The 25,254-nt window shown below is 42.9% G+C and overlaps 2 protein-coding genes across 4 annotated transcripts in view; one reads left to right on the forward strand and one right to left on the reverse strand.

Moving 5' to 3' along the window:
- GABRR1 (gamma-aminobutyric acid type A receptor subunit rho1) overlaps window positions 1-25,254 on the forward strand; it is a 138,607-nt gene that overhangs the window by 93,345 nt on the left and 20,008 nt on the right. For both annotated transcript variants that reach the window (XM_077292874.1, XM_077292875.1), the window contains exons 4-5: window positions 19,334-19,401; window positions 23,450-23,673. In XM_077292874.1, coding sequence (XP_077148989.1) covers window positions 19,334-19,401; window positions 23,450-23,673 — 292 coding nt within the window. The remainder of the gene's footprint in view (window positions 1-19,333; window positions 19,402-23,449; window positions 23,674-25,254) is intronic.
- On the reverse strand, window positions 4,528-6,904 carry LOC143809901 (uncharacterized). 2 transcript variants are annotated; one of them, XM_077292872.1, is made up of 2 exons: window positions 5,263-6,904; window positions 4,528-4,855 (listed from the first exon to the last, which is right to left on the reverse strand). In XM_077292872.1, the coding sequence occupies exons 1-2, from the start codon at window positions 6,572-6,574 to the stop codon at window positions 4,776-4,778; spliced, it is 1,392 nt and encodes a 463-aa protein (XP_077148987.1). In that variant the 5' UTR covers window positions 6,575-6,904; the 3' UTR covers window positions 4,528-4,775. The 2 variants fall into 2 exon arrangements, with proteins under 2 accessions (XP_077148987.1, XP_077148988.1); XM_077292873.1 differs by having other exon boundaries at window positions 4,528-4,885.

Consider the following 25,254-nt stretch of genomic DNA (forward strand, 5'->3'; position numbering starts at 1 on the left):
GCTCCAGATCCATGGGTCTCACAAACAACTCCAGATTCAATGTCCATTCTTAACAGTTCAGCTTTGCTTATCAACAGGGTTTTCATTACAGATGGGGCACAGTGCGTACACAGTGACATTCCTGGGGCTTTCCCTGTCGTCCTGGCAATCTCTGCCACGCTGGACAATCCCTGTCTTGTCCTGGCAATCTCTACCCCTTCTGTGAGGTCTGTGCCTTTAGGTCCATCAGCTTCTTACCAGTTCCCTTGTCCGGTTTCAAAAGGAAAAGGTAAAATGCTCACAATCTCAGCTCCGCCTAATCCCAGCTGTAGGCTCAGATCCTCCTTGGAGTGGTTAGCATTTAAGATGGCAACTGCCTGCACGCCACTCAGCCTGGGGTCCCTTCTTGCCTCAGCAACTTCACCCCCATGGCTAGTTGTCTGCCTTCTTTCACTGCGGCATCACTACTCCCCACTAACCAGGAAGTATATCCCACTGTTCTGTACTACAGCCATCCCTAACTCCTCCCAGCCTGGAAAACCCCTTTATAATCACTAAGCTTAATTTTCACACTCTCATTTCCTATCTCTAATGTGCCCCACTATTCTATTCCTAAGATTGTCTGCCCTTTTTATTTCCCTAACTCTATGCATAACACATGTACATAGAAATAAGAGTAAACAATTATACTAACATTCATAAACTCTATGGGACCGCATGTCCTTTAATATAAACATGGTTCAAAGAGGGGGAGGCATATGACTGCTTCTGGCACATATGTATTTTATATGTGGATTTTCTTCTTAAACGGGAATGAGATGAGGAAAATAGGCGGGTAAAAACACATATGTATTTCTAGTGCGTTTCTTCAGCGGAAACTAACAGAAAGTATCTAAAACAAAGCAATTGTGTTTAAAAAAAAAGGGTAAAAAAGTAGCAGAAAAATGCAACAAAAATGCATGTAAAAAAAATCACTCAAAACTGAAATTTAAAATCGCAATAAGGTAATCTAGATAATTTGTGAAGACATGCTGCAGAAAATCTGCAACATCAAAAGCGCACCAAATACTCATTGTGGGAATTTTGCCTTACAGGCAGATCCTGGCTGTGTTTCACAGCTATTATATTCCACTCCGACTTGGGCTGTACATGTATAGCGAATGTTGAGAATGGGACTGCCACATGGTCTCAGAGACCTGGGATTTTTTTATTCAGTGCTAATTTTTATGAACTTTACCGAAGGGCATTGCTCACAGGATAATAAGAATACTAGGGTTAAAGACCCCTTGGTAAAGTCCATAAAAATTAGCATACTAAGTGCACTAAACAAGTGCCAGAGTACCAGAGCTGTAGAATTAGTAGAACTATCAAGCTTATCACAAGCTCTACTATAACATATTCGCCTATCAGTGCTTGTTCTGGAGTGTACACCGCTATCACTATATTCACACATAGATATAACAGGGCATTTGAACAAGCACATGGCTCATAGAGCCGTATTTAGAATTGCTGTGGGAGAAGCTGATGTTGCGGGTTCATGATTTAGCAAGATATATAACAGTAGCTTGTCAGTAGCTGAGATGGAGGAGTTGGGATTTGAGCAGCTAACTGCTGCATAGAAGTCAATTGGCTGGAGAGAGTTAACGCTTGGACTAGAAGTTAACGCCACCCTTGTACTGTAACTATTGAATATTCAGGGCCAGTGTTTGGGCAGGCACCAAGCTCCAAGCTGGGCCAGTTCAATTGTCAAGCTCCATGGAAACCAGCTATACACTACAAAAGATAAAAGCTCTCACAGCAGGAGAATGACAGCAGATAGAAAACGCAAGTCAATTGTAACCTTGCTTATTTTCATGCTAACTAATTAAAGCAATTTAAAAACTTGAGAATATCCCCTTAAAGTGAACCTGTCACCAGGTGTGGTCGATACGAGTTATGGCCACAGCCTTTCAGGGCTTATCTACATCTTTCTATAATGCTGTAGTTAAGCCCCTAAACCGATCTGCAAGAGAAGAAAAATAACTTTTATTATACTCACCTGTGGAGCGGTCCGGTCCGATAGGTGTGGCAGATCCTGGTCTTGCGCCTCCCATCTTCTTGCGTTGCCACCCTCCTGCTTGCTTCATGGTTCCCTGGCATCGCGCTCCTGCGCAGGCATACTTATCTGCCCTGTTGAAGGCAGAGCAAAGTACTGCCGTGCGCAGACTCTGGACCTCTCTGACCTTTCCCAGCGCCTGCGCACTGCAGTACCTTACTCTGCCCTCAACAGGGCAGATAAGTATGCCTGCGCAAGAGCGCGATGCTGGGAGACATGAAGCAAGCAGGAGGGCGGCATCGCAAGAAGATGGGAGACGCCGGACCAGGACGTGCGACACCCATCGGATCGGACCACCTCACAGGTAAGTATAATAAAAGTTATTTTTCTTCTCTTGCAGGTCGGACCGGGGGCTTATCTACCGCATTATAGAAGGCTGTATATCAGCCCTGAAAGGCGGTGGCCGTAACTTGTATCAGCCAAACCTGGTGACAGGTTCCCTTTAAAACTTCACAACATATGATGTACATTTACGTCATAGGTTGTGTCCCTGCCTTTGATGCGAGCTTGCAAGACGAGTCTGCATCTTTGCCTGCAGATGATGGCTGATTTATTCAGTGATCATCTACCTCTAACAGCCTTGGGTAGCTCCACCTGTGGCTATTAACATTTAAAATGCCACTGTCAATCTCGGACAGCAGCATTTAACACATGCCAGCAAGGGACGCTTCATTCCATGCCCCCATCAGCATGCCCGTGTCATGATTGCGGGGTGCTGTTGGGTTGGCATAAGAGCTGGGTTTTGCTGAAGACCCTGGCACCTATTATTACTATACTCCTGTCAAAGCCAGTGTTTAGCTGCCGTTCATAGGAGATTGTCATTTTAGTGAATGACTGCAGCTTTAATTCCCAAAAAAGGACTAACAAATACAATAAAAAGTGAGAAAAAATGTTTTTAAAAATATGAAAAAAATGCAAAAATTACAAAAGTTCAAATCACCCCTTTTATATAAAAAAAAATAAAAAAAAAATACACATATTTAGTATCGCTGTGTTCACAAAAGTTTGATCTATCAAAATGTAAATATAAATTAATCTGATTGGCAAACGGTGTAATGAGAAAAAAATCAAAATGCCAGAATTACTTTTTTTGTCCACCGCAAGATTACAATAAAATACAACAAGAAGCAATCAAAACATCATATCTACTCAAAAAATTGTATAATTAAAAATGTTCACTCAGGGCGCAAAACATAAGCCCCCAAACAGTCCCATATCCCGAAAATTTTAAACATTATGGGTCTTGGAAAATGGTGACACGCAAACATTTTTTTTTTACAAGTTTCCCAATCAAATTTTACCATTTAAATAAAAAAAAAGAAACTGTACATGTTTGGTATCTAGATAATTGTACTTATTGTACTGACCTGAATCATTAAAAGGTCAGTTTTACTGTATAGTGAACATAATAAATAAATAAAAATTGTAGAATTTCACTTTTATTTACATTTTAATGCACTTTGAATTTTTTTTCTTGCTTTCCAGTACACTATATCGCAAAATCATAGGCATCATTCAAAAGTACAATTCGTCCCGCAAAAAACAAACCCTCATTTGGCTATTAACTGACAAAATAGAAAATGGCCAGGAAATGGAGGGGATAAGGAAGCAGCTAAATAATAAATAATTGATTTTGCTAAAACTGGTATTTTAAGTTAGACTTTATTCAGACTTCCATTCTAAAAACAGAGAAACGGAATTAATGTAAAGGACAGATCTGTTACATAATGGATTCAAATGGCACCAGTAGGACCCCATTTACTGTATTGGGGTCTGCCTGGTATCTATGATTTGCATTATTTTATTAGAAATATAGTACATCATTCTTCCTTTTTCTTTCTTATAAATTAGTAGACACAATAAGGGCAGCCAGGCAGACTCCATTGTTTCTATATGTGAAGAAGGTTCTTCATTTTCTTTTCTGTGATATCTGGAAAATACAGATAAGTAAGAGGATGCTTTTCTTACGATTCATAGGATTAGGAATGGTAATTCATCTTACTTTCTTGGCTGCCAGATGGTAATCATATAAATCCAGTCGAGTGTTTCCTACCAGCAAAATGTACAGAACTGGGTAATCCATACAAATGAACAGAACGTCACGGACATTTGTATTTGTAAAATAATTCTGCTTATAGAAATAGCACGGCTAAATGATCAGTAATCTGTTTGTCCATTACTGGTAATACACTGTACAGTCTGTACATATTGACATAGATCTATGTGTACATTATCCCTCGTCTACCAGTTTGTGCTCAGGAAAAAGCGGTTTCATCTGAAGTAAATGGTTGTCGGATATAGCTTCAATATCTCCTTCCATGAATTAAAACCCGGCTACATCAAACAGATTGGTTTTGGTATAAGTAGGTCAGATCACATTTCACAACTCTATCTATATAATCGTCTAAGGGGTACTTCCGTCTGTTTGTCTGTCTGTTTGTCTGTAACGGAAATCCCGAGTCGCTGATTGGTCGCGGCCGGCACGCCGTGACCAATCAGCGACAGGCTTAGTCCGGCCGCAAATTGGCCCCTCCCTACTCTCCTCCAGTCAGTGCCCCCTCCCTACTTCCCTCCAGTCAGTGCCAGTGTGTCGCCCCATCCCGGACCAACGTTTTACTATTGATGCTGCCTATGATCAATAGTAAAAATATATAATGTTACAAATAATTAAAAAAAAAAAAAAAAAAAAAAGCCGGATTACTTACCGGTAATGCTCTTTTAATGAGTCCACGACAGCACCCCACATGAGAGAGAGGGATCCGCCCCATAGGAACAGGAAACCTACAGAATAAAAGGAGGCGGTCCCCTCTCCTCCTCAGTTTAGTTTACAGAGTACAAAAAGGGAACCACAAAAAGCTTTAGTATTAGTTCTTATCCAGCAACATAAATATCTTAAACTCTATACAACCATTATTTGTGAATTTAAAAGGAAGAGCTGTGCATAACTTAGGGAGGGTAGTAAATGGGTGCTGTCGTGGACTCATTAAAAGAGCATTACCGGTAAGTAATCCGGCTTTTTACCCTTCGCCACGACAGCACCCCACATGAGAGATTTTCAGAGAGTCATTATTTGAGTGGGATTACTGTGTTAAGAACAGCTCTACCAAAGGTCAGATCAGAAGATGTAGATAGATCAAGTCTATAATGGTTGTAAAAGGTAGAAGGTGTAGATCAAGTTGCGGCCTTACATATTAAATGGATCGGTACATCTGCTTGTTCCGCCCAGGAGGAAGCCATGGCTCGTGTTGAGTGCGCTTTAATACCCGCTGGAGGAATCTCGCCTTTTGACGTATAGGCCAAGCAGATAGCATCTCTGATCCATCGAGATATGGTAGCTCTCGTGACCCCATGTCCTTTCTTGTGGCCCTGAAAGGAGATAAACAGAGCCCTACTCTCCCTCCATGTCTGACACCTTTCTATATAAGTCAGGATGGCTCTTCTGACATCTAAGGTGTGGAACTTATGCTGTTCTGGAGTTACAGGTGAATCAAAAAAGGAAGGGAGAAATATCTCTTGTGACCTGTGGTAGGTGGACGCTACCTTAGGGAGGTATGAGGGGTCTGGTTTTAGGACTATCCGATCATGGAATATCAGTAAGAAGGGTGGGTCTACTGATAGGGCCTGGATGTCGCTAACCCGTCTAGCTGAGGTTAGGGCTACCAAGAGGGCTACTTTATATGTCAGGACTTTTAAAGGTATTGAATCTAGTGGCTCAAATGGGGAGCTGGTTAAAGCCTCTAGCACTAGATTTAAATCCCACGGAGGTAGACGGGGAATATGGACCGGTTTACTACGTTCACAAGATTTTATGAATCTGGAGATCCACCTATTAGCTGCTATATTGCATCCATATAGGGCTCCTAATGCCGAGACCTGAACTCTTAAGGTATTTACAGATAACCCCAACTCTCGGCCTTTTTGCAAGAACTCTAGAATAGGTGTGACTGGAACTTGCTTAGTGAACGGTACCGTGTAAAAGTCTAAAAATTTATTCCATACCCTACTATAGATTAGGGTGGTAGATCTTTTCCTGCTCAATAAGAGGGTGTTTACTAGTTCTGCTGAGAACCCTCTTGAACTTAATAGTTGCCTCTCAAATTCCACGCCGTCAAGTGAAGACCTTTCACTTGCGGGTGGAAAAAGGAGCCCTGGGACAGCAGCTTCTTGTCTGATGGGAGAATCCATGGATCGCATAGGCACATGGTCTGGAGACAAGAGAACCATGGTCTTTTCGGCCAGAATGGTGCAATGAGGATCACTCTTGCTTGTTCCCTCCTGATTTTTCTGATCACTAGAGGAATCAGAGACATTGGAGGAAAGGCGTATGCCAGCTGGAACCTCCAAGGATGGTGGAGAGAGTCCAACATATCTGGGTGATCCATGGCGTTCAGGGAAGCGAATCTTTCTACTTGCCGGTTGTCTCTTGTGGCAAATAGGTCGATTTGTGGTATTCCCCATGATTCTGTTATCATTTGGAATATGTATTTGCTTAAGGTCCATTCCCCTTGACGTAACTCGTTTCGACTGAGGTAGTCTGCCCTGATGTTCTCTACACCTCTGATGTGCAGGGCTGTTAGGGATGTTAGATGAGTCTCTGCCAGCTGGAAGATGTCTGCCGCTATGGTCATTAGACTTCCTGACCTTGTACCACCCTGATGGTTCACATATGCCACTGTGGTGGAATTGTCCGAGTAAATCCTTACATTTGCTCCTTGAATCTGCGGAAGAAAATGATTTAAGGCATATTCTACCGCTTTTAACTCCTTCCAATTGGAGGAACACGACAATTCTGCCTGGTCCCAAGTATCTTGGGCCAGACTGTCTTTCATATGTGCTTCCCACCCAATAGGGCTGGCGTCGGTGGTAATTATTTTAGACGGGTCTATTATCCATGGCACACCCTCTGAGAGGTGGTCCATGTCTAGCCACCAGGATAGTGATTCTAAGACATCTTTGGAAAGAGTTATTCTGCTTTCTAGATGTCCGTTTTTTCCCTGAGCCGACAATACCTCATACTGTAATTGACGAGTATGAAATTGTGCCCATGGTACAGCAGGGATACATGATGATAATGACCCCAGTAAAGACATGCCCTTCCTTAGTGTCATGTAGGGGTTGCGTATTGCGTCTGATACCCTTGATTGTATAGTCAGTTTTTTTGCCTGGGGGAGGAAGCATCTCTGACTTACGGAGTCTAGCTGGATTCCTAGAAATGTCTGAACGGTTTCAGGATTCAGCAGGGATTTTTCGAAGTTGACGATCCAACCTAACTCCTGTAGGGACGAGATCGTATTAGATAGACGAGTTTTACACTGAAGCATAGAGTTTCCCACCACTAGAAAGTCATCTAGGTAGGGTATTATCAAGGTATCTCATTGACGTAGATGAGCCATCACTTCTAATATCACCTTAGTGAAGATGCGGGGAGCCATAGAAAGCCCAAATGGCATTGCAACATACTGAAAGTGACGAACCTGTCCTTCCAGGGTGACTGCTACCCTTAGGTACTTCTGATGTTCGGCATGTATGGGAAGATGATAATAGGCATCCTTTAAGTCTATTCCGGCCATGACACACCTAGGAAACAAGAGTTTTACGGTTGAACTAATGGATTCCATTTTGAAGGTATGATTACGCAGGAAGGTGTTTAATCTCTTGAGATTTATGATGGTTCTAAATGAACCATCAGGCTTATTGATCAAGAATAAAGGGGAATAGAACCCCTTCCCTTCTTGATCCTGGGGAACTTCTATCAGGACTTTTTTAGACAGCAGAGATAGGATCTCAGATTCCAGAGCCCTTTGTTGGTCTTGACCTTTTGGAGATGTTACTATAAAGGAATCCCAAGGGATTCGGTCAAATTCCAATTTTAGGCTGTATTGCACAATGTCCAGAATCCACTGGCTGGATGTTATTTGTTCCCATCTGGGGAAGAAGAATTTTAATCTGCCACCCACTTCCTGGTTAGCGGTATTTGCGTTTCGGGTTATGGGACCCGCTAAAAAAGGCACCTTTTTGCTTCGGGTCCTTCGACTCCCATCGCTCCCTTTGTTCGAACGGCTTGTTCCTGGTAAAGGGGCGTCTTCTGAAGGCTGTCCTGTAAGATGGAAGATACTGGTTAGGGAAGCCTTTTTTCCTTTCTCCTGCTTTACTCAGGAGTTCATCCAGTGCTTTTCTGAAAAGGAACTCACCCTGGCAGGTGATCGCACAAAGTTTTGCTTTGGCCTGTGCGTCCCCTTTCCAGTTCTTTAGCCAGAGTGCTCGCCGGGCTGTGTTCACTAGGCCGGCTGACCTGGCTGCTAGGCGTAGCGAATCCACGGAGGCATCAGCCAGGAATGCTACTGCTTCTTTAATTAGAGGGAATTTCGGCAGGATTGACTTTCTCGAAGTTCTACCTCTAATCTGTTCCTCCAGTTGCTCCATCCACACTAGTAGTGACCTCGCAGTGCAGGTACTAGATATGGCGGGCCTGAACGCCCCCGTGTTGGCTTCCCACGACCTTTTTAGTAAAGCTTCTGCTTTACGGTCCAGCGGGTCTGTCAGGACTCCTGAATCCTCCACCGGTAAGACTGACTGTTTGGTTGTGGAGGCTACAGCGGCATCAACCTTCGGCACCTTTGACCAGGTATTTAGCTCCTCGTCGCTGAAGGGGTAGCGTCTTTTAGAGGATGATGGTAGAAAACCTCTATTTTGCTTATCCCACTCTTTTTTTACGATTTCTTTAATAGTTTTTATGACGGGGAAGGACCTACGTTTCCTCTGTCCTAACCCTGCGAACATGATGTCCTGAGCCGATTTACTTTCTTTCTCATCTGAGCACCCCATCGTGCTTCTGACAGATTTTATTAAATTGTCCACACTGCTGTTGGGAAGACAAAGTCCCCCTTCAGTCTCGGATGAGCTCGGCTGGGATTCCGCTTCGCCTGAGGATATACGTACATCCTCTGACTGTGAACTGACTGGAGATTTGGACCTACTAAGCTGACGGGTACTGGTGCTACTTGTCTGCGCCAACCCCTGCATTTCTTCCCGGATTATAGCTCTGACATCTGATGGAGTCATTATATTTTCCTGCCGTAAGGTTTGCATGATACACTCCGAACACAGTTTTTTAACGTAATCATCCGGGAGGGGCTGCGTACATAAAGCACATTCCTTGTGCTTGGACTTGTGTGTCCTTTTCTTAGTCTAGAGGAAGGATACAGGAGGAACATATATCAGCATATAGGAAGAGACTCTTTTAAAAACTCACCCAGTGAAGCTGACAGGTACCGGTTCTGGAGGCGGATTTCGTTTGGTGGTAGAACCCTTTTCTGGAGGTCGACCACCACTCTTTGTGCTGCTCCTAGCGCTTCTCTCCTTGCTGGGAGAACGCTGTTGCACTGCGGGCAAGTGCGCATCGTCGGCCGGTGAAGCCATCTTACACACACCGGCCCGACGCTAGCGCTGCATTTTTAAATCTGCCGCCCATTTTCCTGCCTCCCCGGACCAACCCGGAAGTGCTCCAGCGACTTCCGGGTTAGACGCGCCGCTCTCAGTAACCATGCGGCGGCCAGGGATATTAAGCCGGCCGCTGCAGCGCGCGCGTCCTCACCGTGCCGGGCGGACCCACGGTGACCGGACCCGGACCGTGGATGCTTGGCCAGACGAGGGGGGAGGCTGCAAGCAGGGGCTCCCCCGCCGCTGCTTCTGGAACCGCAGCCCCTGCCGTTCCCTCAGATACCGACGCAGGCGGGTGCATGGCCCAGGGATCCTCTTCATCTGTAGGTAAGCCAGGTCCCTGTAGGAACAGGAAACCTAAACTGAGGAGGAGAGGGGACCGCCTCCTTTTATTCTGTAGGTTTACTGTTCCTATGGGGCGGATCCCTCTCTCTCATGTGGGGTGCTGTCGTGGCGAAGGGTAAAAATTGTGCTATTCTCACCTTCCGACGTCCACCGATGCACGCGATGCTGCCGCCAGTTTCCGTTCCCAGTGATGCATTGCGAAATTACCCAGATGACTTAGCGGTCTTGCGAGACACTTGCATCACTGAGAACAGAAGCTGGCGGCAGCATCGCGCGCATCGGGACAGTTTCGTTGGACGCCGGAGGGTGAGTATATAACTATTTTTTTTTTTTATTTTTTTTTTAACAGGGATATGGTGCCCACACTGCTATATACTGCGTGGGCTGTGTTATATACTGCATGGGCTGTGTTATATACTGCGTGGGTTGTGTTATATACTGCGTGGCCTGTGTTATATACTACGTGGGCTGTGGTATATACTACGTGGGCTGTGTTATATACTATGTAAGCTGTGCTATATATTACGTGGGCTGTGTTCTATACTGCCTGGCTGCTATATACTACGTGGGCAGTGTTATATACTGCGTGGGCTGTGCTATATATTATGTGGGCTGTGTTATAAACTGCGTGGGCTGTGTTATATACTACGTGGCTGCTATATACTATGTGGCTGCTATATACAACGTGGCTGTGCTATATACTACGTGGTTGTCTGTGTTTCGTGAGCTGTGCTATATACTATGTGGCTACTATAAACTATGTGGCTGCTATATACTACGTGGCTGTCCTATATATACTACGTGGCTGTGCTATATACTATGTGGCTGTGCTATAAACTACGTGGCTGTGTTATATACTACGTGGCTGTGCTATATACTACGTGGCTGTGCTAAGCGTGATGTACATACATACATACATATTCTAGAATACCCGATGCGTTAGAATCAGGCCACCATCTATTATATAATAATTAGCAAGACAAAATAACTTTCTAATTGAACATGTAGGTAATAGAGACTGCACTGTACTGTATGTATAATGCCACAGAAAAATAGTGAATAATGTCTCCAATAAACCTAACCTTTTATCAGTTAAAATGAAAAAAAGACAAGGTAAACTTGGCGTGATGCCTTCTGACGAAGATTTGTGAAACGTGTGTTGGGTGGGGGACTCGCGGACGAAACCACTGCCATTAAGTATATATCAGAAGCTTATGTATGATCAGTATGAGGCACTGCTGTATTGCTATACCACTTTAGTATTAACTACTATTTGCTAATGTCACCGCTCCATGCATCTTGTTCTAACTTACTCTGTGCTATACTTTATATGGCCGTTTTTTTGTCCCAATTCTAGAGCTTACTTTGTCTTTTTCTGAGTTTAATTAATAAATAAGTTATGTTTATTTGAGACATTGTTTCACTGTTTTTCTGTGGCATTATACATGTTTATATTGTTAGTATAGGGTGAAAACTTGTCCTAATCATTTACATTAAATGATCATACTGGAAAACATTAGTGTTTGTTGTTGTAAATGAAAAATAAAATATGGCTGTTCTTACAAAAAAAAAAAAAAATGCAAACTGCCTCTTCAGAGAGAAAGAGGACCAGAACTCTAATGCCACTTATTGGAAGCAGCAATCCTAAAAGTCAATATTGACCCTTTAACGGGCATTGTCACATGACTTATAATAAAAGCCAAACGAGAATCTCAATTTACAGATACTGTGCTTTGGGGTATTGCCCCTCATCAGCTCAAAGTGTGAGATCTGGTTTGACTGTGTAAGGTTCGGCTAGGACCGTAGTCATGGCCGAGGACACCGTGGCCTTTGTGTCCTGGCCTACCCTCACAGAAAAATGACATTCTTCTGTCAGCATACCCGTGTCTTCTCTCACCACACCATCAGGGTTTCCTCTGCGGTGCTGGGGACATTCTGTAATCAACTTCACAAGAATTGAGACACAGTCCAGTTCAAATGCAAAATGAAGAACTTTATTCAATACACTTTGCAACACATTCTTGTCAGAATCAGCATAAACATCAGGCTCCATACAGTACACATCCTGCATCTTCCCTGCACTCAGTCCCACGTCCTTCAGTACACTACAGGGTAATAACGCCTTAGGTGGTACCGCAGCGTTCTCCTTGTCACTTTTTCTGGGGTTTCGCTCATCCGTTTCACCCTGGATCTGAGAGCATCCGCCCATGTAACAATCTGCTACATCTTGAACCATCTGCGCCCTGTACTTTCCCGGACCGCTTCCTTTCCTTCACTCCAAGCTGCTGTGACTCTGCTGCTGCTGTACACTGTCCTTCTGTCCCTATAGGACTCTGAATGGCTGGGTTCTCCTTTCAAACGTTGCGTGACTGCTGCGGTGTCCTGGGCTTAGTGCCCATGTGGACGCTTCGGGCACCTAGGCCCTTTTGTTTACCTAAGGGAACATTCCTAGCTTACCACACAGCAGCCCCTCTTACAGTTAACCATTTACTTACACTATGTTACTAATTATACTACACACAATAAAGTGGCCACAATAGTAACTACACTTTCTCTATGATAATGAGTACAACAGTAAATCAATTACACCATATATATAGTTTACAAAGTGGTAATACACTGATTTGTGTAGCAGTTCCAATGAGGAATAGTGGTAATACACATGTTCGTGTAGCAGTACCAATCTCTAGCATTAAGTGACATATCAAAGAACAACATTATCTATTTCTTATACAACCTCTTGTACACAAGTGGATATGACCATAACACAATGGAACCGGGTCAGCAGGTATGTCATGCATAGCCCATCCCCCTACAACTGTGTGAGAGGCTTATATGCTAGGCCTGGCTTGTCAGAATGAAGAGACTTAAGGCCCCGTCTCACTTAGCGACGCTAAAGCGATCCCGACAACGATACGACCTGTCAGGGATCGTTGCTGCGTCGCTATGTGGTCGCTGGTGAGATGTCAAACAGTGAGATCTTACCAACGATCGCTGCTGCGATCTCACTGTTTGACATCTCACCAGCGACCTGTAGCAACCTGTACAACGATGTCACATGGGAGCTATTATGACGAGCTATTATGACGATTCAGTGTCTGAGTCGTCAACGAGGTCGTTGGTAAGGTGTCAAACACAGCGATGTGTGCTACCCAGCGGGACCTCAACGATCAAAAAAAGGTCCAGGCCATTCCGACACGACCAGCGATCTCACAGCAGGGGCCTGGTCGCTGCTACGTGTCACACATAGCGAGATCGCTACTGAGGTCGCTGTTGCGTCACAAAACTTGTGACTCAGGCTACTTTCACACTAGCGTTAACTGCATTACGTCGCAAATGCGAGTATATAGCACAGGCCACGTAGTATATAGGAGCCATGTAGTATATAGCAGACAAATACTACGTGGCCTGTGCTATATACTATGTGGCTGCTATATACAAACGTACATATTGTAGAATACCCAATGCGTTAATACAGGCCACGCAGTATATAACAGTGGCCACGCAGTATATAAGGCTACTTTCACACTAGCGTTAACTGCAATACGTCGCAATGCGTCGTTTTGCTGAAAAAACGCATCCTGCAAAAGTGCTTGCAGGATGCGTTTTTTCTGCATTGACTAACATTAGCGACGCATTTGCGATGCAATGACACACGTCGCAACCGTCCTGCGACGGTTGCGCCGTGCTGTGGCGGTCCGTCGGGAGCAAAAAACGTTACATGTAACGTTTTTTGCTCCCGACGGTCCGCTTTTTCCGACCGCGCATGCGCCGCCGGAACTCCGCCGGAACTCCGCCCCCACCTCCCCGCACTTCCCCGCACCTCACAATGGGGCAGCGGATGCGCTGGAAAAATGCATCCGCTGCCCCCGTTGTGCGGCGGGGACAACGCTAGCGTTGGGGACCTCGGCCTGACGCACGGCGACGGGCCGAGCCCGACGCTAGTGTGAAAGAAGCCTCAGCAGCGATCTCGCTAGCGATCTCGCTTAGTGAGACGGGGCCTTTATACAACGGGAAATTAAACATGCAAATTGCCTCTTCAGAGAGGAAGAGGACTAGAACTCTAGTGCCACTTAATGCCCCCTAAAAAAAAATAGGCATGTTAATTTCTATGAATGTAGGTAATATTGGGCAGGCCAAACTAGCCTGAGCCAAATTGTTCTGTCTTCATACACGTTGATACGGTGTGTGATCCAACATACAGCATAAACCACTTCTGTCTTCCAAATAAGCAGACTGTTCTCTGTAGTCTAACTTGTTTATTGGTAACAGGTATTGTAAAACTAAAGGAATACAAATGACATATATAAGTATTGGGCTAAACAATAACACAGCTGATACTTTACAACTGACAGAGACAGTATACAGTATGATGCAACCTATGTACATAACTACATACAGTAAGTCCCTGGTAATCACATTTCCTGTGTACTGGCTGCTATACAGTTAATCACACTCTGTACAACACTATTGCAAGAACAGGGATAATGATCTTACCGGATAAACTTTACCAGGATGGCAACTAAGTAAGGTATTTCCAGCACAGCAGAAGAACACGTGTGTCCAGGGAGAACACGTGTGTCCAGGAAGAACACAGAGGGAAAATGGAGGTTCCTCATCCCAAAATGCCTTGGTGCAATCCCACAATGCAACACTCTAATTATTACTAAAAAAACACAGGTTATAAATTTAACCACCACTGGGTGGTGCTATAACACAGCAAAAACCAAAACACTAATAGTAGTGAAACGTTAATGCATGAAACGAGCTACACTGTCCTATTAAATGGACAGAACACAAATCATAAAGCCCAGTGCAGGGAGATGGGAACTAGTAACCTTTGACCCCTAGGAATAAAGATTATTAAAAGCTGTATAATCCCTTTTACAAAATGTTGAATCTGTTGCATTCTACAGCTGTATTCAAAGTTTTAAAGGGGTTGTTTGAACTTCTTTTCTTCAGACGCACACTGTTCCTAACCCCCAAGTCCTAATTTTTAAGGGGTAGTCACTGAAATTTTAGGCCAGCCGCAGGACGCGGCACTTGTCCAAATTGAGCACTCTCTGAGGCTACTTTGCCTCTGCAACATGGGAGAAATGCAGGGTCATTTAAACTATCTAATTCCTAGGATCCAACCAGCTTCAGAGCAGCCTGCGAGCAGGCTCCGAAGAATGGAGTCTATTATCAGTGCACTGCACACTCCTCTACGAGGTTGATGCCAGCTATACTAAATAGCCGGCATTTGTGTCTAATAGCAGTGTTCAGATTCAAGCTTTGATAGCTGCTATTAAATATTTAAATGCTACTGTCAATCTATCTTTGGGGACCATAAAAAAATTATTAAAACATTTTAACAAAGTTAAAACAAAAATACATTTTTTTACATTTTCTTTTCCACTATTAAAAATAAAGAAAATAATAAATATATATATATAGTATTGTTATGTCCATAAAATTCTGGTCAATGGTGTGTCTTTAGGCTGCTCTGCACAATCGGTCTCTTAGCAATGCCCCATTGCTGTTATCGTGGACTTGCCAGGACTGGATGTTTCACATTTCAATGAGGGAGACCACCATTCAAAACTCTTTACAGAACGGTAACTTGTTAAGGGTTTTACACACTGGATGGCGGGTACACAGTCTTATGGACATTTCCTTTACACTATGAAGCATTATTCCACACAGTATTCTTCCTCTATAATATACTCCAGGGCTTTCAAGGCGCACTGTTTCTCCCTACTTCGACACAACCCAGCTTTAACTCTTTAGTCCTGATTCACAAGTCTCCATTACCGTATTTTTCCGACCATAAGCACTTTTTTCCTCCAAATTTGGGAGGAAAGTGTGGGTGCGTCTTATTGTCGGAATGTAACATGTGGGGAGGGGGCAGCAGTGAGTGGGATTGCACTGGGATGCCACTTGCAGGAGGCAGAAGAATGTGCCAGCTGCCTGGAATCCAGGGCTGGGGAAACCACATGGTCCCGATGATTAAAGTGCAGTGAATATTCATTAGCCGCTTCCTCGCCCACCTGTCAGCGCTGAGCAGTGAGCGGGGAGCAGCAAATTAATACTCCTTCACTAAAACACACATGGTTTCCCCAGCACCGGATTCCTGCAGCAGCTGGGGAGATCTGTGTGTCTGGTGGAGGAGGGGGCAGCAACAGGGGCCAGAGGGGACAAGATCGCTGCATACCTGACAGCACAGCTTCTGCCTGCCGGGTTGTGCTGGATGCTGAGGCATAAGGACCTGTGTGATGTCATGAAGTGGGCGGGCTGGAGCATCACATGGCAGCACAGAGCTCTCCCTCTTCTGATGTCATAACAGGTCCTTAAGACACCACACTAGAATCTGCTGGCTTCCTCTTATGACCTGTGCTGTGGAAAGAAAAAAAGATGGAGGGCTCTGTGTGCGCAGTCATAGGATGCTCTAGCTTTTCACCTCACCACAGCGTGGCTGGCTGGCACAATTAAAAGGTTAGTCTTTACAAAACAGACAAATAAGACCTTTTAATTGGACGCCCCTCAAAGGGCCACGGACCGGGTCAGGCCACCGTGACATCCCCCGAACCGAAAGACCCGGTACCGAGTACCCCATTGCCCTTCACGTGGGGGCGCTCCAATAACATATTATTATATATAATAACACCACATACAATAGTATGTTATTACATTTTACTAGATTTTTTTGTTTTTGTTTCAAATATTTTTTCCCTATTTTCCACCTCTAAAACCTGGGTGCGTCTTATAGTCCGGTGCATCTTATAGTCCGAAAAATACTTTACTTGATCAGCAGTTCCGTATCCCATTTCTTTCACTACTGGCGCCCTGAATCTACCGCTTGGACCCTTCACTAGCACTCATCTAAGTCCTGCTAAGGCGCGTTGCCTTCTGCTTAGCAACCTCAAGGTCTCGTGGCTGGAGGACTTCTCCTAGGACCCATTTCCGGAAAGGCACTCTGTCTCGTCGGTCACTTTTAATAAGGATCACGGTATCCCTCCTTCTTAGGTCTCTTCTTACTCAGGGTCACCCTTTAATTGCAGCACTGTTCACTTCACACTCCAAACCCTAACTTCCTAAGTAGCAGGAAGCCATCACTCTGACTAACTCCAACCCGTCCCACTATGGGCTAGTCCCTAAACATTAACTCCTAACTTACCCTATCGTCAACTATCTACATCCCTATACATTACACTATCTATCTTACATTACTATATATTACAATTCACATGACACAATATATACAAAAGACCCAAGACATTATTCATATTACAATACAACACATAACGCGACTGGTGTTTCCAGGGGTAGGAACACGACAGTCACTGACCACCACAGTTGTATACATGTTTGGTATCGCTATCAATGACTGAAAAATGGACCGTTATCACATCATGTACCATGGAGACCCTCAGACTACATTGCGCAGGAGCCATGGGATTTGGAGGGGTGAGTATATACACTGCTCAAAAAAATAAAGGGAACACTTAACCAACGGAATATAACTCCAAGTAAATCAAACTTCTGTGAAATCAAACTGTCCACTTAGGAAGATGACAACAGATAGACAACAGATGGAAATTATTGCCAATTATCAAGACACATACAATAAAGGAGTGGTTCTGCAGGTGGGGACAACAGACCACATCTTAGTACCAATGCTTTCTGGCTGTCGTTTTGGTCACTTTTGAATGTTGATTGTGCTTTCACACTCGTGGTAGCATGAGACTGACTCTACAACCCACACAAGTGGCTCAGGTAGTTCAGCTCATCCAGGATGACATATCAATGCGAGTTATGGCAAGAAGGTTTACTGTGTCTGTCAGCGTAGTGTCCAGAGGCTGGAGGTGCTACCAGGAGACAGGCCAGTACACCAGGAGATGTGGAGGGGGCTGTAGAAGGGCAACAACCCAGCAGGACCGCTACCTCAGCCTTTGTGCGAGGAGCACTGCCAGAACCCTGAAAAATGACCTCCAGCAGGCCACAAATGAGCATGTGTCTGCACAAACGGTTAGAAACCGACTCCATGAGGATGGTCTGAGTGCCCGACGTCCACAGATGGGGGTTGTGGTCACAGCCCAACACCGTGCAGGATGCTAGGCATTTTCCTCAGAACACCAGGATTGGCAAATTCACCACTGGCACCCTGTGCTCTTCACAGATGAAAGCAGGTTCACACTGAGCACATGTGAAAGAGTCTGGAGACGCCGTGGAGAGCGATCTGTTGCCTGCAACATCCTTCAGCATGACCCGTTTGGCAGTGTGTCAGTAATGGTGTGGGGTGACATTTCTTTGGAGGGCCGCACAGCCCTCTATGTGCTCGCCAGAGGTAGCCTGACTGCCATTAGGTACCGAGATGAGATCCTCAGACCCCTTGTGAGACCATATGCTGGTGCGGTTGGCCCTGGGTTCCTCCTAATGCAGGACAATGCCAGACCTCATGTGGCTGGAGTGTGTTAGCAGTTCCTGCAAGATGAAGGCATTGAAGCTATGGACTGGCCCGCCCATTCCCCAGACCTGAATCCAATTGAACACATCTGGGACATCATGTCTCGCACCATCCACTAACGTCATGTTGCACCACAGACTGTCCAGGAGTTGGCAGATGCTTTAGTCCAGATCTGGGAAGAGATCCCTCAGGAGACCATCCGCCGCCTCATCAGGAGCATGCCCAGGCATTGTAGGGAGGTCATACAGGCACGTGGAGGCCACACACACTACTGAGCATCATTTCTTTGTCTTGTGGCATTTCCACTGAAGTTGCAACAGCCTGTAACTTCATTTTCCACTTTGATTTTGAGCATCATTCCAACTCCAGACCTCCGTGGGATATTAGTTGTGATATACGCTGATAATTTGTAGGTTTTATTGTTCTCAACATATTCCACAATGTAATGAATAAAGATTTATAACTGGAATATTTCATTCAGTGATATCTAGGATGTGGGATTTTAGTGTTCCCTTTATTTTTTTGAGCAGTGTATAATTTTATTATTTTTTTACCATCTCTTCTTGTTGTATTTTTTTTTTTAGTTGGACAACCCCTGCAACACTAGGTTAAAAGTTATGTGACCAGGCCTTATTAGTGTAACACAACATTATCTTTTATGCATGACTATTTCATAACTACAAAAGCATATGTAAACTCAAAGTAACTTGTGCAAATCCATAAATTGTCTTAATTATTTTACAAAGAATATCTTTTATAAATTCCCATGACATGTTTTATGCTATATTATACAGTATCTGACTGATCTACTCTGTGAAAACTTTTTGAAAGGCCCTCACAATTAATACATGGACATGTGAACAGTCCATAGACTATATATATATATATATATATATGAGTTTTAACAGTGAAAAACATGGATAGAACTCTTTCGAGAAAAACTCAAGTGTGTATGAGCCCTTACTTTAAGGTATTTTATATTTTTCAAAATTATTTTTTTAATGTTGCTCACTCTTTTGTAATTGAAGGACCAGCAATTCCTGTTGGGGTAGACGTACAAGTGGAAAGCTTAGACAGTATTTCTGAAGTGGACATGGTAAGTATGACATTGTTCATAGTCATCATTTTGATGTATTTATGAAAGATACAAGTATACTGTGTATCTAATTACTAAGTAACATTTAATTACAAAATATCAATTGCGCTTTAGCCAGAGTTATGGCTCTCAATGGGGCTATATATTTTTTCATATTGATTAAGCATGTACAGTCGTGGCCAAAAGTTTTGAAACTCACTCATAATTTTCCTAAGAACATTTCCATGAATAAAGAATGGGATCTGTACATCCTCCAAGAGCATCTTCTCCCAATGGTCCAGGTGATGATCAATGCTTTTTCCAGCATGATGGGCACCATGTCACAAGGCAAAAATTATTACTGATTGGCTGAGTGAACAGTCTCCTACTGATAAAATAAGGAACTCCTTTATATAAAAATGACAGTCTCTTCGTTCTTTACTATTATATAAAGCGAAAGACAATTCATCTAAATGCTGGGCAAAAGCAGAAATAGGGCGCACCACTAGATGATGTGGGAAAAAATTGAAAAGGGTGCTGCCGGATGCATAGAAAACAGGACAATGAACCATAGAAAAAGGCCAAAGCATATAAAAAGCGCACAACTGAGTTACAGAAATACAAAGGACCACGTTATTGAAACAAAAGCAGAAACATGATTAAAACCCTTAACGAAGCTGAACCACAGTGATTCACGTGGGGCTTATCCCACACCCCGATCTCTTTATACCCTCCAACCTTATTCCCTCACTCTGGGTCTTACATATGAGCCCCTGCTTCCATGCAAATCTGCATGGTATATGGCCGCCTGTTGCCTTGACTGCCGGGTTTGTTTATTGTTCCATATGACTTTTTCTGTGTGCAGTTCTCATTGGTACTATTCTTGATCCATTTTGACATTTAAAATGTCCTAACTCCACTAGTTTGGGGCACTTTTGGCATCAGCTCTGTCCGATGCATTTGGGTTTTCCTATTACCTGTGGGGATGCCCAGTGCTAATGCTTTGCATCTTTGAACACTACATGCTTGTATGTTTTTACCATGTATAACGCATAAGGCTATGTGATACTGATTGTATTGATATATTTTATTATTTATCCAGCTGCCTGCACTGTTCATTGGTTACATTACTTATGTCGGGGGTATTTTGCATGTGGTTGTATTGTCTTCTCACTCATTTCATCTATATTTAGACAGGCATGTGCAATTCATCTAAATGCTGACGCCATGATTACGAACATGGCGATAAAAGTGGTACATGACTAGCTAGGGCTCTACGAGTACAGAATACTAACACTTATGGTCCAACCATCTTAGACCACTCAAAGCCAAGCAAGCGCCTTTTACGTGACATTCTTGACACGTTTAAAAGTTTTTAACCTTCCTTATACTCAGTGGACCCAACTAACCCTGAAACACAAAAAGCAGACTTTAAGTCTCACATTCATGCCTATATAAATGAATCTGGTTTCTCATTTTTACCAGAAGATGATGAGGAAATTCTCAAGTTACCGTTTTCTGAAGGGAAACTACGGGCAGCCATAAAAGAGTCAAAATCAGGGAAAGCCCCGGTCTGGACCATTTCTCTTACAGTATTATGAACAGTATGTTGATTCCCTCTCACCTTACCTTATTTCTAATTTCAAAGCGATATCTAAGAGCTCTTTTCTCCAGGGGGTTCCTTACAAGCTCATATATCTGTTATTCATAAGCAGCGCAAGGATCCATCTCAATGTACAAGCTATAGACCTATCTCAGTCCTTAAAGAAGCACTCCCATCAAAGTTTTTATCTTCTTAATATATTGCAGTCATCATAATATCACTGTGTACTTACATTTGCACATTTTGCCTTTCTACCCATTTAATTGTTTTTCTTTTCAATGTAAAAGAAAACTGGATCCGCGCTACAGTGCTGCAAAAAGAACTCGAAATATGCACTAGATATACGCTTAGATAATGCACAGTAGATAAATCCCCAGAGGGATGATTGCTTCAATGCCCAGTAATACACAGGACACCAAATGTGTACAAATACCACGACCCACTAGTCAGAACTGCGACCTGAACCAGCATCAGAGATGTACCTGGAGAGCCAGTGAAAAAGATGCCGCACTAACCGTTATGATCCAGTACCCGGTAAATGATGATGGAGGTGGGTCCGGTAGAAGGTGGTGTCCTGTCGGGCTGGTGTGCGGGCAGATGGACGAAGGAGCAGGGTGCCGTGCGGGAGAGCTACGCAGAGCCAGGGACAACTCCGGCCGGTAGCGTCCCTGGATACGAGCGGGAGCACGCCGATACCGCTTATCCAGCGAGAAGACCGGGTATCGCCACCGCTCCCAAAGGACCACCTCCCTCGGTCCACCGCGGTAGAGCACCTTACACATCTGGGACCATTTTTCACCTTAAGCAAGCAGCGAAACCAGTATGGTATGTGGGTTATCAGCCGATTATTCTAATTGTATTTAAGGCACGTATTAACTGTAAGCTACTTCAAACTGTTGGTTATATTGGTTGTAGCCAACGGCTGTTTTGACAATAGTGCTGTACACTCCTCCTATATGCTGCTAAATTTACCGGTCCAAAGTGAATTAGCATCTAACTTTTGGTTTACCCCTTGAAACCACTTGATCAGTTACCGGTCTTTTAAGACATATTCTATCTTTTTCATATCGGTGATCGACCCACCAGAACAACCTGCCCCCTACTTTTAAACTCAATGGGAAAGTGACCTGGAATTTAGTCTCTCAAGGGAGCAGTGGAAGTGTATTTCTTCCATGAAGTCGGTTATAAACCACTGTCTAGGTCGTATAGAGTCCTAGCCCGCTTACAGTCTATCTTTCCAGAAGTCAACCCCATGTGTTGGAGATGTGGAGCTGAAGAAGGGACTTATTACATTTTTTTTGGTCCTGCAGACTTCTTACCCTTTTTTGGGGGAAAAGTGTAACAGGTTATACGTAAGATCACAGACCTTACATCTGACGTAAACCCAGCTTTTTTCCTTCTCTATCACTGCAATATCCCTCTAAGACTATATAGGTATTAAATCATTTAATTGCAACAGCAAGAGCGTGAACTCCTCTGCTTTTCAAAAAAGATTAATCTCTGACTATTTAATAAGACATGGTATTAATGGATGGAATTCTGATTCTCTGCAGAATATCAGACCCTTGCTGGGGAAAGTTGAGCTTGCAGTTATGGGATCCCATATCCCCTCCCCCCATTTCTCCTAATCTTACCCCCCCACACACACTTCCCTCTCTTTTTCCCATTCTTTCTCTTTCCTTCTCCTTCTTATCTTTCCTCTCTTCTTTGTTCTTCGAAACTTTCAAGGTGTTGAATTTCACCCACTGTGAAATGTCAACTGATTCTATACCTGATTCCACACAGCTTTTTTAATAGTTATGGATTGTCATCTTGAATTCTATTTTAAGACCATATTCTATATTCATGAAGACAGTTAATACTTGCATAGTCTCCAATTTTCTTCCTCCTGTATATCACATACTTTTTGTATTGTATTTAAAATTCGACAACTAAAGAAGATACATTTTAAAAATTATTTGCGTCAGTCTCAAAATATTTGGCCACGAACGTATAATTAAAACTATCAAAGAAATGTGGAATACTCAGCCAAGCCAATGATGCTGTAATGCGCATTAGCTTTCTGTGTTTGATTTGTTCATTTGTGTCAATTTCCCCTCGTATCCATAAAAGAACTAGACGAAAATAAATTATTCTTTGTTACATGTAAGGTAGAAAAAATCAAATAAAATGATTAAATCAAAGTGGCACTGGCGAGCTATCATCTATTAAATATAGGTTGGCTACGGAGATCAGCTTCTGTCATAATGTGAAGCCGGGGGCTGGTTAGTCGAAAAGGCGCCAATGCAATACTAAATTTTGTAAGTTTCCTCTAATGAATCCTTATCAGGTTGTAGATGACCATCTGTCCAACAATACGGAAAAGAATGAGCCAATGTTCGGCTGGGAGTGTCTGCTGTGATATGCTGCCATTAATGGGCTTTGGGTGGTGTTCACTAGTTTGTTCTCCCAATTTTTATTTTCCAGGATTTCACAATGACTTTGTACCTTAGACACTACTGGAAAGATGAGAGACTATCCTTTCCTAGCACCAACAACCAAAGTATGACCTTTGATGGGAGATTGGTAAAAAAGATTTGGGTACCGGACATGTTCTTTGTCCATTCAAAAAGATCCTTTATCCATGACACCACAACAGATAATATCATGCTGCGGGTACAGCCTAATGGGAAGGTGCTCTACAGTTTAAGGTAACCGTTCACACTTTTAGAATGTTTCTAGGGACATCACCCAGGCTTACAGCAATGCAGAAGATTCATTAACCCCTTAATGACTGCCAATACATCTTTTAACTGACCTGAGATATAAGAGAATAGCATCCCCATTCAGGTCACAATCCAGCATCTGTCGGTTGTACACTATAGCTGACAACTTGCTGCATCAGCCACGATCAGTGTTTGCACCATCTATATCTGTTTAACCCCTTAGATGCTGCTGTCAATAGTGACTACATCATTATAAATGGTTAACAGAGTGTGAGGGCTTCCTCTTTATCCAAATTGGTGCCCTCAGATCATGATTGTGTAGTCCAGATGTTTGCGATGACAATTCATGACCAAATAGCGGCCTTAGAGTCTGACAGCTGTAGTAACCTGTTCAGAAGTTAGCGACATTTAGGTGGTAAAAATACACATTTTCATTTCTGTCATGCCACTTTGCATTAATTCCTGTAAAGCACCTGAAGAGTTAATAAACTACCTGACTGCAGTTTTCAATACGTTAGGGGGGTGCTGTTTTTAAAATGGTATCACTTTTGAGGGTTTTCCAATATATGGGACCCCTAAAGTCACTTCAAACATGGATAAGTCCCTAAAAAAATTAATTTTGTAAATTTCCTTGAACAAATGAAAAATTACTGCTACATTTTTAAACCTCCTAAAATGCTAACAAAATAAAATAACATTTTACAAATGGTGCTAGTGTAAAGCAGACATGTGGGAATTGTTATTTAATAATGGTTTGCTGTGGTATGACTATCTGGATTAAAGGGATAATCATTCAAATTTTGAAAATTGCTAATTTTTTAACATTTTTCTCAAATTTTTGATATTTTTTATAAATAAACACTAAACATATTGACCTAAATTTACCATTATAATAAAGTATAATATGTCACGAAAAAACAATCTCAAAATCACTGGGATTTGTTGAAGCGTTGCAGAGTTATTACCACATAAAGTGACACTGTCAGATTTCAAAAATTTGGCTCCGTCACTAAGGGGTTAAAACTGTCAAATTATTAGACTGTGTAAACAGAGACTTTAATAGTATTAAAACAAATCAGATTTATCAGAAATGCGTTGGCTGGTTGATAAATTATAGCGTATCTTTAACCCCTTACTGGCATATGATGGGAGCTAGCTCATATAATCATTGTGTCGCTCTGTCAGTCCCCATGACACGATTGCGAAATGCTTATGGGTTACAATGGCAGTCAGGGGCCACAAGCCCAGAGACAAGCAGAGCTTCATAGAAAACCATCATTTTATTTATATACTATAATACTGCAGTATATAGAACACACGATGAAAGAGTCATAGAGGAAAATAAAAAATAAAGTAAACGGATGTTTTTGGGGTTTTTTAGTATAAGATCATCTCTTTTTCCCTTCTTTGAAATAAAAAAACTAATTTTGCATTTCTATGTCAATTAAAGTCTCATCTTTCAAAATACAAAATTATTTATCCTGTATGGTAAAAGCCATAAATTTAAAAAAAAACATTAGAATTGCTGTTTTTCAGTAGCTGCATTTCCCCTAAAAAATGCAATAA

This window comes from Ranitomeya variabilis, chromosome 2 (assembly GCF_051348905.1).
Source record: "Ranitomeya variabilis isolate aRanVar5 chromosome 2, aRanVar5.hap1, whole genome shotgun sequence".
Taxonomy (NCBI): domain Eukaryota; kingdom Metazoa; phylum Chordata; class Amphibia; order Anura; family Dendrobatidae; genus Ranitomeya; species Ranitomeya variabilis.

What these genes read in the sequence shown, in the direction of transcription:
- LOC143809901 (XM_077292872.1), bottom strand. Translation starts at nt 6,574, where the DNA reads ATGGACCTTAAGCAAATACATATTCCAAATGATAACAGAATCATGGGG. An exon ending in TGTACCGATCCATTTAATAT is followed by an intron (nt 4,856 to 5,262) that starts GTAAGGCCGCAA and finishes TTTATTCTGTAG; the next exon opens with GTTTCCTGTTCCTATGGGGC.